The sequence below is a fragment of the Eptatretus burgeri genome, chromosome 5 (assembly GCF_056783735.1).
Source record: "Eptatretus burgeri isolate ZD-2024b chromosome 5, Ebu_testis_v1, whole genome shotgun sequence".
Classification (NCBI taxonomy): Eukaryota; Metazoa; Chordata; class Myxini; order Myxiniformes; family Myxinidae; genus Eptatretus; species Eptatretus burgeri.
Window position 1 is genome coordinate 55,636,356 of NC_140965.1, and position 15,167 is coordinate 55,651,522.

At 42.0% G+C, this 15,167-nt stretch overlaps 1 protein-coding gene across 4 annotated transcripts in view; it reads right to left on the reverse strand.

The window, feature by feature from the left end:
• Nucleotides 1-15,167, reverse strand: part of PKD2L1 (polycystin 2 like 1, transient receptor potential cation channel) — a 165,350-nt gene that overhangs the window by 65,411 nt on the left and 84,772 nt on the right. For all 4 annotated transcript variants that reach the window (XM_085881905.1, XM_085881906.1, XM_085881907.1 and 1 more), the window contains exons 3-4: nucleotides 3,791-3,915; nucleotides 887-1,137 (exon numbers count right to left, since the gene is read on the reverse strand). In XM_085881905.1, the coding sequence (XP_085738031.1) occupies nucleotides 887-1,137; nucleotides 3,791-3,915 (376 nt within the window). The remainder of the gene's footprint in view (nucleotides 1-886; nucleotides 1,138-3,790; nucleotides 3,916-15,167) is intronic.

Here is a 15,167-nt window from a genome sequence, read left to right on the forward strand (position 1 = left end):
CAGAGGGGGGGAAGAGGAGAGGGGGGTGGAAGAGAGGAGAGGGGGAATAGAGAAGGGGGATAAAGAGAGGAGAGGGGAGAGAGAGGGGGAAGAGAGGAAAAAAATAAAAGGGGGGTTGTTTCCTTCTGTATCCATTTTGTCCTCCCTATTCCTCCCCACCTTATTGTTTGGGCAAGTCTCCCTCTATTTTGACTTTCAACTCTGCTGTTTGTGTCTCCCCCTATCTTCTGTTGCATTTCTTTTGTCCTAATGTGTCCCGATCCATTTTGTGTTCTCGCTCTTCCACAAGCCTTGACTCTGTATACAAAAAAAATGTTCTTGGTTGGCAACCATTGTGCAGGCTTGATGGGCTGAAATGTCTCTTTCTGTGTTGAAGTTCCTTGGAATGGAAGTCATCTCTTATCAATCGTGTACTGTGGTGTCTGCATGCATTTGTCTGTCTCCCGTTTACGGCGGCCGCTTCTTGCGCTGCATTGAAAAGGTCAACGTTCACTTTAGAAATGATGGGAAAACAGGTACGAGTAAAGTTGATGCCAAAGTTTATTTCTCAAGGAGGATATTTTGCCCACTTTTAAGACAAATTAAACCTCCACTGACCAATGTTGCACCACCATTTTACGGTGGGCAGTTTTCAGTCGTTCAGAGCTTTGGCTCTGAGTGAAACAAAGAGTGCAACACAATTAAACTTTTCAAAGTCCATGAAATAAATTAAATTGATGCATTAACTTAAACATTTCCCATCACTGTGGACAGATACTTGTGCTTGCTTTTCCCGTCACTGGGGACAGTAGTTTTCCTAGTAATATATAAGTCGTGAAGAATTATGACATTTGTAAAATAAAATATAGAATATAAATGTCAAACTTGACAGATGCAGAGGACTTACGCCGTGCCTACACCTGGTCCAAATGTCTGCTTCTCCTCCATGCTTGTAGTGTACAATCCATAGCAGCTGTCGATCTCTTTGCGGAAGTCTTTAGGCACTGTGCATGACCCATTTTGGATTTTCAACTGTCGAATGCGTGGCACACCCAGCAGCAGATTCTCATAGTAGATGAATGACCCATTGATATCAATAGGATCATCATTGTACCACTTGTCCCAGTAAAGGCCATCCATAATTGGGCCCTGCAGGACCTGTAGGGTAAACCCCAAAAATTTATTTTCTTATGCATAAAAGGCCTCTCTATCTTTTGCCATATATGCTTTATTATTTTTACCTATTTTTGGTAATCAAAATTTATGTAGTTTTAAGATTAAAGATGCCAATTACATCACGTAATTCAAGATTTTTAAACACAACTTGCCAACAGTGAAACGAATCTTCATAATAATTAAAAGCTAATATGTTCAATAACAATCTGGTCTTTACGACAAACAGATATAAAATTGTTTGTAGTTCTACTCACATGGTGAAAATGTTTTTTCTTCCACAATTTTGCGAATTAAAAATTTTAATGATGACAAATTTAAGTTATTTTGACTCATAGTAAGAGAGTTGCCTAAGGTGGTGCTTGAAGATGAAGATGGGAAAGGGATCTTTGGTAAAATTAATTATATAATGCAATATGTTTCCCATAGACCTTCATCACAATGATTCCTTTAAACCTTCAATGAACATTAAATGTAAATGAATGTTTTGTAGTAGTTTTACTAATTTAACTTATCTCTCATGGGATTCAAACTGCAGTGAAATTTGCTAACAAACTGCATATCATCCATTTTAAGAGATCATTGTGGTAGTTAAATGTGAGTTACTGGTAATCTTGAAGCTACAATTAGTTTAATATCTTGTTAAGCATATTTTTCTGCTGTATATTTCGACTTTATATTTCCTCCTGAGTATTTGACCTCTAATATCTGCCAGAACTTGGTAGTGTCATGGTAAGAGCATCCTGTCTGAGTCTGGGAGGTCAGCAGTTTGAACCCCGGCTGAGTCATACCAAATATTTAAACGTAGGGGCACTACCCCTGGGAGCATCTGGATAAGATAACCAAGGAACCATGGGTAGTCATTGATGACCCCCAAAATATGTAACGGAGAAGAAAGTAAAATACCTATGGACTTTTTTTTTTTAGTTGGTGTGAACAATCTTTGGTACATCACAGATGATAAAGGTTGTGGTGAAGTTTCATTGAAATTGTGTGTGGGGATTCGGAGAAGAAAGTGAATACATAATTTTGAGGGCAACCCCCCCTCCCCCGAGACTGTTTCTAATGTCATGAAAAAAATTTGGTACATCACAGGTGATGAAGGTTGTGGTGAAGTTTCATCGGAATTTTGTGCATAGTTTCTGAGAAGAAAGCAAATACCTCTTTTGGGGGGAAACCCCCTTGTAAGCCCTCTTAGAACCCGATATATATATATATATATATATATATATATATATATATATATATATATATATATATATATATATATATATATATATATTTGTAATGGTGTGAACAAGCTTTAGCACATCACAGGTGATGAAGGTTGTGGTAAAGTTTCATCAGAATTTTGTGTGTAGTTTCAGAGACAAAAGCCAATACATATCTGGGGGGGGGGGGAACCCCCCCTTCCACTCCCTAAGACCCTGATTTTTCTCATATCATTAACAAACTTTAGTACATCATGGGTGATGAAGGTTCCAGTCAAGTGTCATCAAATTTGCATGTTTTGTTTCTGAGAAGAAAGCAAATACCTATTTTGGGGTCATCCCCCATAGAACCCCCTTCGGGGCCGATTTTTTTTATTACTATTTATTTATTTAATATTTTATTTTAAAATTCTTTATTTTTTAATGCCATGAACAAACTTTGGTACATCCATGGTGATGAACGTTGTGGTAAAATTTCATCGAAATCGTGTGTGTAGTTTCAGAGAAGAAGTTGCAAGTATTTGTGGATGGACGGACGAGCGATGTGCCATCCCATAAGCTCCCCGGAACTACGCTCCAGGTGAGTTAAAAATGGTACATGCTGCTCCTTACTTGATATTCAGCACTTAAAAAGGATAGAGAACGGACAGACAACCATTGGTTGGTAGCCATTGTGCAGACTTCAAAGGACTAATGGCCTCCTCCTGCATTGAAGTTCTTTGAGAGAGAATTCATATTATTATTATTCTATTGCTCATCTATTCGTTCCTTCTGATCTCCTTTCTTTTATCTCACCTGAGCAACACCATCCTTTTATTTCTTCTGCACCCCCCCCCCCCTTTCCCTGTAAGCCAATAAAAATCTCCTATTTTGGGGGCTCCAATTTAAAAAAAATCTGTTGTATAACAAGGCAAAAAGTATTAAGAGGATTCTTTTTGGGTTTTCTTTTTTGAAGATTTAAGAAAAATAAGAAATATGATATAGAAAAAGTGAAGATAAGCTTGAAGTAGGAAGTGAAGGAGCAAAGGAGAGAAGGAAGATTGAATGTGTAAGTTTGGACACATGAGAACACAGCCTAGCTAAAGTCTAGACAAACACAAACTCAAAATTGATACAATTAATAAGATCAAGTATTGATAAGGATTGACTGGAACAAATTGGCAATAGGATGAACAGTGCAGGGAACAAATCTAATAGTTAGTTTGACAAGACAGATCCAGCACAGTGAACTTAGAATTCCAGAGAAAACCTTTGGGAGCTGACAAAAGCGACTGCACTCACGAAGGAAATGCGACCAGAAGTCGTCAGTCTTTTGTCGTAATTTTTCTTCTAATTATTTTCTTCACCTTGTATTCTTCGTGTACACATCAAGCTAAAAGTTTGTGTCAATTATAGTGCATGGAACAACCCCGACAAGACAGATTTACCTTCCAAAAGTCTTGCATGTTGGTGATGGTGCTGAAGGTCGGACCTGAAGTGGGTGAGTTCAGGAACATGTCCATCATCACCTTTGTGTAGTAATATGTGTTTGTACTCATCATTCCAAAAGTCACTGCAAAAAACACAAAATAATGCATTGTGGTACAGATAACTGGTTTAAAGTCATAGAAATGATCGATATAAAGGATCAATTGACCGATGACCTATTGTATTCATTGGTTGTTTTATCATGTTGAAAATGTCACATCATTGATGGGGCGGGTAGGAAAGCCTAGAGGAATGCACACATGCCTTTAAGCTGTCCAGCCAGGTTTGGAATCTCAGCCCAGCTATAAACTGTCATCTTGGTGTTTCATAAACAGGGTGTGATTCAACAATTTGTGTGCCATCCCTCTGATCGATGTTGAACTGGTGTCCTATCTCACAGCATTAGTTAGTGGATGTGAAACAATCCCCCTTCACAAAGAGTACATGAGCTCTCGCTGGCATCCTGACCAAATTCCAGTTTGAAAACGTTAACAATCCTCATTGTCGAGATAGACTTCAGTGGTCAATAAATTAAGAATATGCGTTAACAAAATTATGTTACTACATCAACTAAGAAAGGATTAACTGAATTTTTCTCCAGACAAAATTCTCGCATTTCTCCTTTGTAAATGAACAATTACTGTAATTTCATGTTCTCTAATTCAATGTCATATTGAGAATTTTTTTCCTTGAACACTTGTATGTTGATGCTTTCCAGGAGCTTAACTAATTTTTATTCAATATTTATTATTACAAGATCTCTTTGAGCTGCAAGAAGAATAGTACGGCATTCTGTCTGACATTGTAGTATCAGTACAGGAAAAAAAAACAAAAAAACAAATACAAATTAATTTGTTGTTTTTTTTCAAATACTAATTTTTTTATTCCTAAACCCATTTTGTTGAATGAGGTTAAATGAACAATCATCTTACAAAGATGTTATATTTTGGAATATGAACATGCTAAGTCCAGATTTCAATATATATATATATATATATATATATATATATATATATATATATATATATATATATATATATATATATATATATATATATATATATATGAAAATTTATACTTCAAAAGATCACCGGTCCAAAATTATCTTGCAATTATAGTATATACAAGCTAAACGATGAGGAAAGAAAAATGTTGTACATTCATTTGCCATTCACAATATTTAAACTAGAAGGGCACTCAGCGGAGTGCATACCTCCGCCATGCAATGCCTGATGCAGTAGAACATATCGGGGCCAATATTTTTTTTGAAATGTCATGCTATATATTGGTTTAGCCCTATCTCTTATGATGAAGAATCAATTAAAAAAAATTTAATCTCATCCAGATCCAGATCCAGATCCAGATCTTCAACAAAATCTAATCAGTTCTTCCTTGTCACACACCCAACCTCCCCAACCAAATTTCACCAAATCTGTCCACAACTTTTTGAGATATCCTACACACAAACAAACAAACAGACAAACAAACAATCCAACATACTTGGCAAAAAAGTTTTGCCAAGTAACAAACAAAAAAGATGCCGTGCATAGCACAATACTTGCAAAATCCATAAAACAAATTTGACCTTAAAAAGAATTGGTTGCCTTAAAAAAAAATTTGACCTTAAAAAAATTATCAATGACCAAATGTTCAACTCCTCTTCAAATTTCAAGTCAATTGGATGAAAATTGAGAATTTTAGAAATTTGGCCTATGTTGACCTTTTGACTGATGTTGACCTGAAAAATAATTGGTGGTTAAATTCAATGACTTGCAATGCAAATTCTGTTCAAATTTCTAGTTAATCAGATGAAAATTGAGGCTTTTAGAAATTTGACAAAGTTGTTGACCTTTGGCCTATGTTGACCTATTGAGCGATGTGAAAGAGGGCTGACCAAGATGGCGTGCTGCCATTTTTGTGAGGCTTATTTTTTTTATTTCAAATTTTGGTGATGAGCACCCTCTAAATTATCTTCAAAAGTGGTGTTTAAATTTATCCAAACAGACAATTTTCACTCATGCACTCCCTTGAGTTCCTTCAGTATACATGCAAAGTTTTGCACAACTAGGTTTAATGGTTTTGGAGTTATAGAGGACACACACACACACACACACACACACACACACACACACACACACACACACACACACACACACACACACAACCACACTTATTATTATATGCCAAATACAACCCGTCACTTCACTGTCGGGTATATGAAAGGGGTGGGGGGGGAAGTGGGAGAGAAGGTGGGGGGGAGAGGAGGGGGGAAGTGGGAGAGAAGGTGGGGGGAGAGGAGGGAGGAAAGAAGAAGAGAAGGTAGGGAGAGAGGAGGGAGAAAGAGGACGGAGTGTGAGAGTGAGAAGTGGAGAGTGGGGAGAGTCAAAAGGAGAGGGGGGAGAGTGAGGAGGGGATGGGGGGGCTTCTGGCAACTATGACATCCAGTTTAATAACATACACATTGATGAATCACCCTGCCTGTGAAACACTGGGATGACAGTTTATAGCTGGGTCATGATTCGAATGCAGGCTTGACAGGCTACATGGCCATATAGGGTATCAAATCATAGGTAGTGACCTGAATAATACAAATATGTATTGTTACGAATTCGCGCCCGCCGGCGTGTAAAATAAGAATTAGAGCAAGCATGCATACCTCTTGGCTATCCTGCCGTGATGTGGCGATCCAATGCTTTGTAACTGAAAACATTTGTTCCTCATTGTAATCAGCTAATTTATTTTGCTTTCTTAATGCCGGAGATGTCCACATTGACAACCGCACCATGGTATCACCATGGAAGCTTGTGGAGACCGAAGCTTGAAGAGTGCTCCAAGCAATACACCAGGAGCTTGGGCACTTTTATTCACCCGTCTGAGGCCAAAAGATTTGAGGATGTTTTCTAAATCAGAATTTTGTGTACATTCTGAAAATCCATTTCTTAATGGCCAAAGCCTCTGTGTTCTATGTGAAAAATACCATTTTCTTATTGTTGCGGGTAGCATTTTTTGCAAAAATAGAAAATATCAGTTTCAGCTTTCATGATCCAATATCACATGGCAACCTAGGCATGTCGGGTATCAAATTAAAGCTAATGACCTGGGGAAGGTTCCGATATATAAATAATGGCATATGGGATGATCCTTATGGTTATTAGTGCTGTTTATGGCCAAAAATTAGAGAAAAATATCCATTCTCTTGATGTAATTTTTGGAAAAATCACTAAGTGTACATTCTTACTTACATACGAGGGTTGGCGTTATATATCTAGTGAATTGGTGTAGCCTTGTCAATAGAACATTAGCATTAATAGAACATGGATGATGTATGTAGACTTTGCAGAACTAAACCAACTATTCAGTCGTGCCACACGTACCAATGACCTGGATGTCTTTATATATTGCTTAGATGAGATGTGCTCAATATTCTTCGTCACAAACCATCCAAATGATGCCCGGTACATGGTGAGGTATCATTTGCCGGCACACATCATGGGATATGCCATATTCTTCTTTCTACAGGTTTGTCTGTCAGGCGGAGCACAAAGCCATTTACAAGAACACCAATAGATCTAACCCTGGAGCAGACAATCAATGCCGATGATGCTTCCTGAATGACTGGGGTATCCGCATTCACCCAAAATTTCAATGCAAGACGAAGGTGGATGATCACCCATTCAATGAGAAGCGCCATTCTCGGTCACCTATTTGATATGGCTGGACTGAGAAAGCCAGAAGATTCTACACAGGAATTAACAAATCACCGCATAACACGTGACAACAGTGATTTGCAGAAAATAATTTCTGCAATTCAAGATACACAGAATCTTTTGATGAGACTATTAATGACATGCATCTGTATTGCCTAACAACTGGTAAGGCCACATCAAAGCAAGTTCAGACTGAGCTTTTGCACTGTGTCGAAACTGGTAGGAGACAATGTGAGACATTCACCAATGAATGTTTTGCTAACCCTTCAAGATTTGAGAAACCCATATCTCGAAACAAACTAAAAAACTTTTCAGCAGATGCCGTCAAAGTCAAGCTCACTGTTAAGGACAGGAAATTAAAGAACTCAAAGGTACCAGAGACCTCTTTGGCAGACTTCTCTATTTAGCCGCAAGGAATGACTTGGATCTCACTTTAGTCTTCTGCTATCCTCTCACACCAGTGCCCTAAGCACTGGCACATGTGGATGGCTCCATCAACGAAACTGATAAATCAAAACTCATGCACAAGCTGGAAGAAAGAGTTAAAAGTGATAAACCAGTTACTGGAGATGCATATGCAGTTGATGCCATGTTTCTGATACACACGCTTGTGAATGTGCCTGTGACATTTGGTGGAATTGCTAAAGTTCTCCTCACAAGATTAGTTGAATTTGCCAAGAGAATAAACTTTGTTTGTGATTCATACAAAACTCAATCAATCAAAGATATCGAGCATGGCATCCGTGGGTCTGAAAGCAGACAGGCTGAAGTCTGAACTAGATCAGAAGTGTCCAAAAGATTTTCATTCTGCACTCAAGTCTCCTAAATTCGAGACAGCACTTTTGAAGTTCCTCTTTAGAGAGTGGCAAACAAAACCATACACAGAGCAACTCCGTGGCCATGTACTCTTTATGGGACTGGGTATGAAAGCATACAAATATGAAGTAACTAATGACAAAGTCCAGATGGAAGAGGTCCCGGTCTGTTTTGCAATCATCAGGAGGCAGATACCAGGCTGATTTGGCATATAAAACATATGTGTGATGCTCTCGAAGATGGCAACATTATTATCAGGGCCTTGTCCTTGTTATTTTGCTCACACATAGCCACCTCTTACCAGCTCATCTATGGCTTGATGTTATAATTAGCTCCAACAACACCAGAAGATACATTGATGTATCTCAGTTAGCTACTAGTATGGGCCCACAGTTGTGTGGTGCCATTGCAGGACTGCATGCCTTCACAGGTTGTGACTTCACAGCCAGTTTCTTACACAAAGGGAAAGTGCGCCCTCTGGCTTTGATGGAAAAAATGAAAAGTTCTTGACAGCATTCAAGAAACTTTGTGAATATTAAGAATGTTTTTTTTTTCAGAGGTCATGACAATAAGATATGTCATGACAGCATAATATCATAACAATAACAATGAGATAACCCCCTCCTCCTCCGATAATAACAATAAATAACCCTCCCACCCATAACAATAATAATGACAGCATCCTGTCATACCACTAGATTTATTGACAGACTTTGAAGCTTTTGTGTGTAGCATGTATGGGAAACCACATCTGACATCAGTCAATTTAGCCAGGAATGCACTATTTCACCAACATTTTGCCCCAAAGAACCGGTTTCAACCTTTGTATAAAATCAAAGGAACGGATCCTAGCAACCTGCCTCCTTGCAGATCTGTACTACTTGAGAAGTTGAAACGCACCAATCTGGTAGTATCAGTGTGGAAAACAGCAATAATCTCACACTCCTGCAGCTGGGACCCACAGGAAAATGGATGGATACTCAAGGATGGCCATTATGCCCTAAAGTGGTTTGAAGGCCGACAAGTACCAGAAGACGTATGCAATCATATTGATGATGCCTTAGATGCAGAGTTGACCAATGATGATGATGACCAAGTGGAATACAACTCTGCCTCAGATTAATCTGAAGATGACTTTGAATAATTAGTGACACATCTCAACAAAAAAAAGCACAAACATATATCATGCTTGATTGTACCATACATACTTGCTGGGTGATGGTTAAGCTAGAAACTTTGGGGAAGATATATTAATGGTTATGGTTCTTAAGCTAACACTTAATGGTTTTCAAATGCACTTGTCTATTTCACCTTGGAAATTCAATGATAATATGAGTATGTTTAAACTTATCATAAATATGACAATTCATACTCATATTTGTGTGATGCAACTGAATTGTCAGCCTTGCCTGAAAACCAGAAAAGTCGTGTTCAAACATTGTTGTCAATATTCATTTTCCTTTATGTATTTTCATTGAAATACTTCTAATTATACCAGACACTTGTTACGTAACTGGAAGGATAACAGCTGGTCTGAGAAAGATAAAGTTATCATGTAGATATTTTAATACAAATATATACTAGCGAATGAATTTTTATCAACTATTTTGAGCTAAAACTGCCTATAAATTCACCTAAACACAATGTAATGATGTTGTTTATACTGTTACGGCTGTGGAAATTCGCAGAACACTATAAAGGTCCGTAGTTCAGTTACATCGATAAGTCTGTGTTCAGTTAGATTTCCCCACCGTTGTTTCATGGGATTTATTAGTATCACAGGGCTGTGATCCTTTGAGATAGTGTTTTTCTTTTCCTATCATTATTTTACAACAACCAACATCGCTCCCAAATAACGATTAACGCCAACCACGCCACCATCACCACCACAAAGTGCCACCAACCACAACAACCACGATCACCACAACCACCTTCTCATCAACCGCCAACATCCCCACAGACAACGAACAGCCGCCTTCACCACACCACCTTAACCACCACCGCCCAACCACACCAACCTCACGACCACCACGATCGCCAGCCACACCACCAACAAGACCACCATAAAATGCCAGCCACGTCACCATAACGCCAACCACACCACCACCGCATTTCCATCTCAGCACGGCTGCGAGAAGCCTGGCATTCATCGGGGGAGAACGGACGACAGCCTCACCCCTTCCCCCCCCCCCCAACGGCAAACACGTGCGGAAAAGGAAGCAACGATCGCCTACAGAAGTACTCAACGAAAAACCCCGATTCGCCGAGGAAAATGCCCTGTTGCTGGAAGCTTCGCGCGCGTGCTGGAAGGGAGGGGGTGAGGGGGAGGGGCGAGGGCCGTGGAGATAAAAGCGAGTGCTGAACGCAGCGAAGTGTGTGTGTGTGTGTGTGTGTGTGTGTGTGTGTGTGTGTGTGTGTGTGTGTGTGTGTGTGTGTGTGTGTGTGTGTGTGTGTGTGTGTGTGTGTGTGTGTGTGTGTGTGTGTGTGTGTGTGTCGTCGAGGAGAACAGAGTTGTGGGTCGTCGAGGAGAAGCAAGTGGAGAGGCGAGTGGAAGTCAGTTGGTGAGGATCTGAAGAGGGTCCAAGAGGGACGCCAAAGCACGTCACCACGAGGGTGGAGGTAACCTGTGGCGGCCTCTTGGAGTTGCTTCGGTCAACCAAGCTCTTTGGACATAAAGACCCTAAGGGGTCCAGTCTGACCCCCTTGTCTTTGAGGGGGTCTTTTCCTTGCTTTTATTTGTGTGAATGTTGGTGGCGCCATGTCTTGTGAAGTAAAACTGTTAAGTGGCTGTACATAAATTGCTTATAGCCGGTTGTAGTGCTTTCACTTTGTTTGCTTCCATACCTGCATAATTGACTGTATATGTGTATTGAAATGAATGTGTTTGTGTGAATGTACCCCGTTCGTCACGTCCTCCTTTCACCACATTGAAATGCCATCTTGCATCGCGGAATAATAGTTGGGGTTTTAAACACCCGTTAAATAGAATCGGATCTGGCGAGATCAGGCGATAATACCCGCTCGGTTATCACTGCAGAACGAAACGGACCGCTTCAGCGGTTCGTGTCCCAAGCCGACCTGCGCGGAGGTACGGTCGCCCGGTTAGCTATCCACGCGGGTACTTAGGTATATCGAGATTCGGCGATTGACCCTATCCTGCATGGGTAGAAAATTGGCTAGGCCGTGTTGGGGTTGAAGACCCACCCGTGACAGGGTTCCGGCGTTGCTCCGGAAGGTTCACGACTGAATTGTCCGTCCGGTGGGCGACGCGGTTGCGATTAGAGAAACGCGGCCGATCGCACGCCGGCGGGCGCGGATTCGTAATACATATTTGTATTATTCAGGTCACTACCTATGATTTGATACCCTATATGGCCATGTAGCCTGGGAATTTTGTATCATGTAGACCAAAAACGCTTTTTCTCACTTTCACCAAAAACACCACCCATAACAATAAGAAAACGTTATTTTCACAAAGAACGCAGAGGCTTTGACCATTAAGAAATGGATTTTCTGAATCTGCATAAAATTCTTAATTAGAAAATATCCTCAAACCTTTTGGCCTCAGAAGGGTAAATAAAAGTGCCCAGGCTTTTGGACTACAACCACTCCAATGACACAATTGAAGAAACTTTAAAACTTTTAAGTTTCTACCTAAAACTTGACCTAAAACTTTTAAAAACCACAGTTTGCCATGGATGCTCGCTTTCCATCAACCATTCTTTTTTTCCAACTTCAGTGCCAACTCACCCCCCTCACCCCTCACTCTCACTCTCAAAGCAACCATCCCACTCTTCTCCCTCCAAGCCTCCCTCTCACCTCTTTCAAAAATTCCCCCCTCACCTTTCTCCCACCTTTCATCCCCCTCACTCTTCCTTCTCTAAGTTGCCCCCTCTCATCCACCAACCTGCCTCCCTCCACTGCCCTCTCACCTCCATCTCTTCACTCCACCTTCTCAAATCCTCAACTGCCATCTTCCTTGTCTCTTGTCCCCCTCTCTCACAGCACCACAGAGCCTTTTCTCCTCCTCATTCGGCCCCCTCCCCTCGCTATTCTGCAATACCCCACACTCCTTCAGCAACCCTCCTTACCTCCCCCTCGTCCCTCGTCCGACCCTCCCCCGCCCCTCCACCTCCTGCACCAAAAGCCTCCTCCCCTACCTCTTCATTAAAAGTGTGGACCTCAAATATCCGGGGCCTTCGCTCAAACCTTTCAGATCTTTCCATGCAGGTTGCCACTGACAAACCAGACATTATCTGCCTAACAGAAACTTTCCTCTCCCAAGACGTGTCTGACTCCCAAGTATCTCTCCCTGGTTACTCCCTCTTCGGTGTATGACAGACCTGAGCCTCGTCCTGGTGGAGGTGTTGCTCTCTTCATCAAAGACTCTATTCCTCACTCTCCCTGCACTGCTCTCACTCCCCCACACCCCCAGGAATACCTCTGGCTTCGGCTTCCCCTCCTCCCACCTCATGTTTATATGTGTACTGTACCGTCCACCGAACAGTGATGACTCCATCTACACCTCACTCTCCGAAAACATGGACCATCTTCTATCTTCTCATCCAAACTCTCTCTTCCTCTTATGTGGCGACTTCAATTGTCATCACGCCAGTTGGCTAGGTGTGGGTACCTCTCTCACCTGCCATGGGACATCAGCAAAAAAGCTTTCTGTGACTCATTGGGACTGACTCAATCGGTCAACTTCCCGACCCGGATCTCAACCAATGGTACTCCATCTCTTCTGGATCTGATTTTGACAAATTTCCCTGACAATATCTGCTGCTCTTCCTTCGCTCCAATTGGTTCTTCTGACCACGTCCTTATTAAAGTGGACATCTCTCTGGCTGTTATCAGAGAACCACCTCACCGCCGTCGAGTCTGGCATTTCACTCAAGCCGACTGGCAGGGTCTCCGAGCAGCCATCAAACTTACAGACTGGTCTCCTATCACTACTTTCTCAAACATCAACTCATCCTGGGAATTCTTTCAAAGAAACTTGCTCTCCCTCATGCACAGATTTATCCCCTCTCGTGTTCAGTTGTCTTACCCTTCCTCCCGCCCTTGGTTTACTGAAGCTTGTGGCGAGGCAGTTGTCCTGAAACAACTTGCCTTTGCCTCATGTAAAGCAAACCCAACTGAGGGCAATCTCAGTTCTTTCCACAAAGCTCGGAACAAATGTGTAGCTACCCTCAGGAGGCAGAAAACAACATCTTTCTCTCATCTCAAGTCTGAACTCTCAAACCTCTCTCCCTCCTCAAAATCCTGGTGGCGTTTAATCAAATCTGTTTCTGGTGTATGTTCCCCCTCCATCCCCTCCCTTACCTCAAATGGCCGCACTGCTGATTCCACACGTGATAAAGCTGAATGTCTAAACTCGGTGTTTGCAGCTAAATCTTGTGTCCCAAACCCATCACTATCTCTACCCACTTTACCCAGTCGCACCCAACTGTCCCTGGACTCTGTATCCTTTTCTCCTGACAAGGTGGAGAGCTTGCTTTCAAACCTCGAGTCAGATTCTGCAACCGGTCCAGACGGCATCAGCCCACGTGTCCTCAAAGCCTGCTCTTCTGCTCTTGCTCACCCTCTCTCTGTTCTATTCACCCTCTCATTTTCCCAAGGTCATCTGCCATCTGCTTGGAAATCTGCTAACATCACTGCCCTGCATAAAAAAGGTGCAAAAACAGATCCCTGTAACTATAGACCAATCAGCCTTCTCCCAATCATCAGCAAGGTTATGGAATCCATCATCGCTTCAGACATGAAATCCTTCCTCTTCTCCAATGGCTTGATTTCCAATCATCAATTTGGTTTCAGACCAGGTCACTCTACCCTAGATATGCTGCTACTGCTCTCCCATCAATGGATGGAGGTCCTCAATGCCAGACAGGAAATCCGAGCCGTATCCCTGGACATATCACGTACTTTTGACACAGTCTGGCACCCTGCCCTACTCACCAAACTCTCTTCCCATGGTATTCAAGGCCATCTCCACTCATGGCTCGCAGACTTCCTCTCCTGTCGCAGTCACCGTGTGGCCCTAAATGGAGTTCTTTCATCTCCTCTTCCTGTGCAGGCTGGAGTTCCTCAAGGTAGCGTTCTGGGCCCTGTTCTTTTTCTGGTTTTCATCAATGATCTCTCGGACTCTCTGGAAAATCCTCTATTTCTCTTTGCCGATGACTCAACCCTCTGCCGTACCATCTGTCATCCCTCAGCCCGGCAAGCAGCAGCTTCTTCACTCACTGCAGATCTGGATAAAATCACAAACTGGTCCAACACGTGGAACATGTCTTTCAATCCACACAAATCTCACACTCTCACTATGTCTCTTCGAAAGGACCGTTTACAAAAGCCACCCATCCACTTTCTCAAGAATCCTGTGGAAGAAGTCTTTTCTTTCAAGCTTCTGGGTCTCACTATCTGCCATGACCTTTCCTGGGAAAGTCACATTTCCAACCTTGCCTCAAAAGCCAGTCGCCGACTGAGAATCCTCCGTCGTTAGAAGTCCTTCCTCGGCCCTCTTGAGCTCCTGACCACTTACAAAGCTTTTGTCCGTAGCCTGATGGAGTACTGCTCTCCCCTCTGGGCTGGTGCTCCTGCCTCCCACCTTTCTCGACTTCACGCTGTCGAAACCAGGGCTTTAAGATCATTGGCATCTCCCGCAATGAAGCTGAGTCTTTGGGCCTCTCACTCAATCACCGCAGGTTGGTCGGTGGTCTTTCTGTCTTCTACCGACTCCTCTCCAGCCTTGCCCCCCTGCTCTCTCTGCGATTTGTCCCAACCACATTTCCACAGAGGCGCTCAAGGTCCGCCA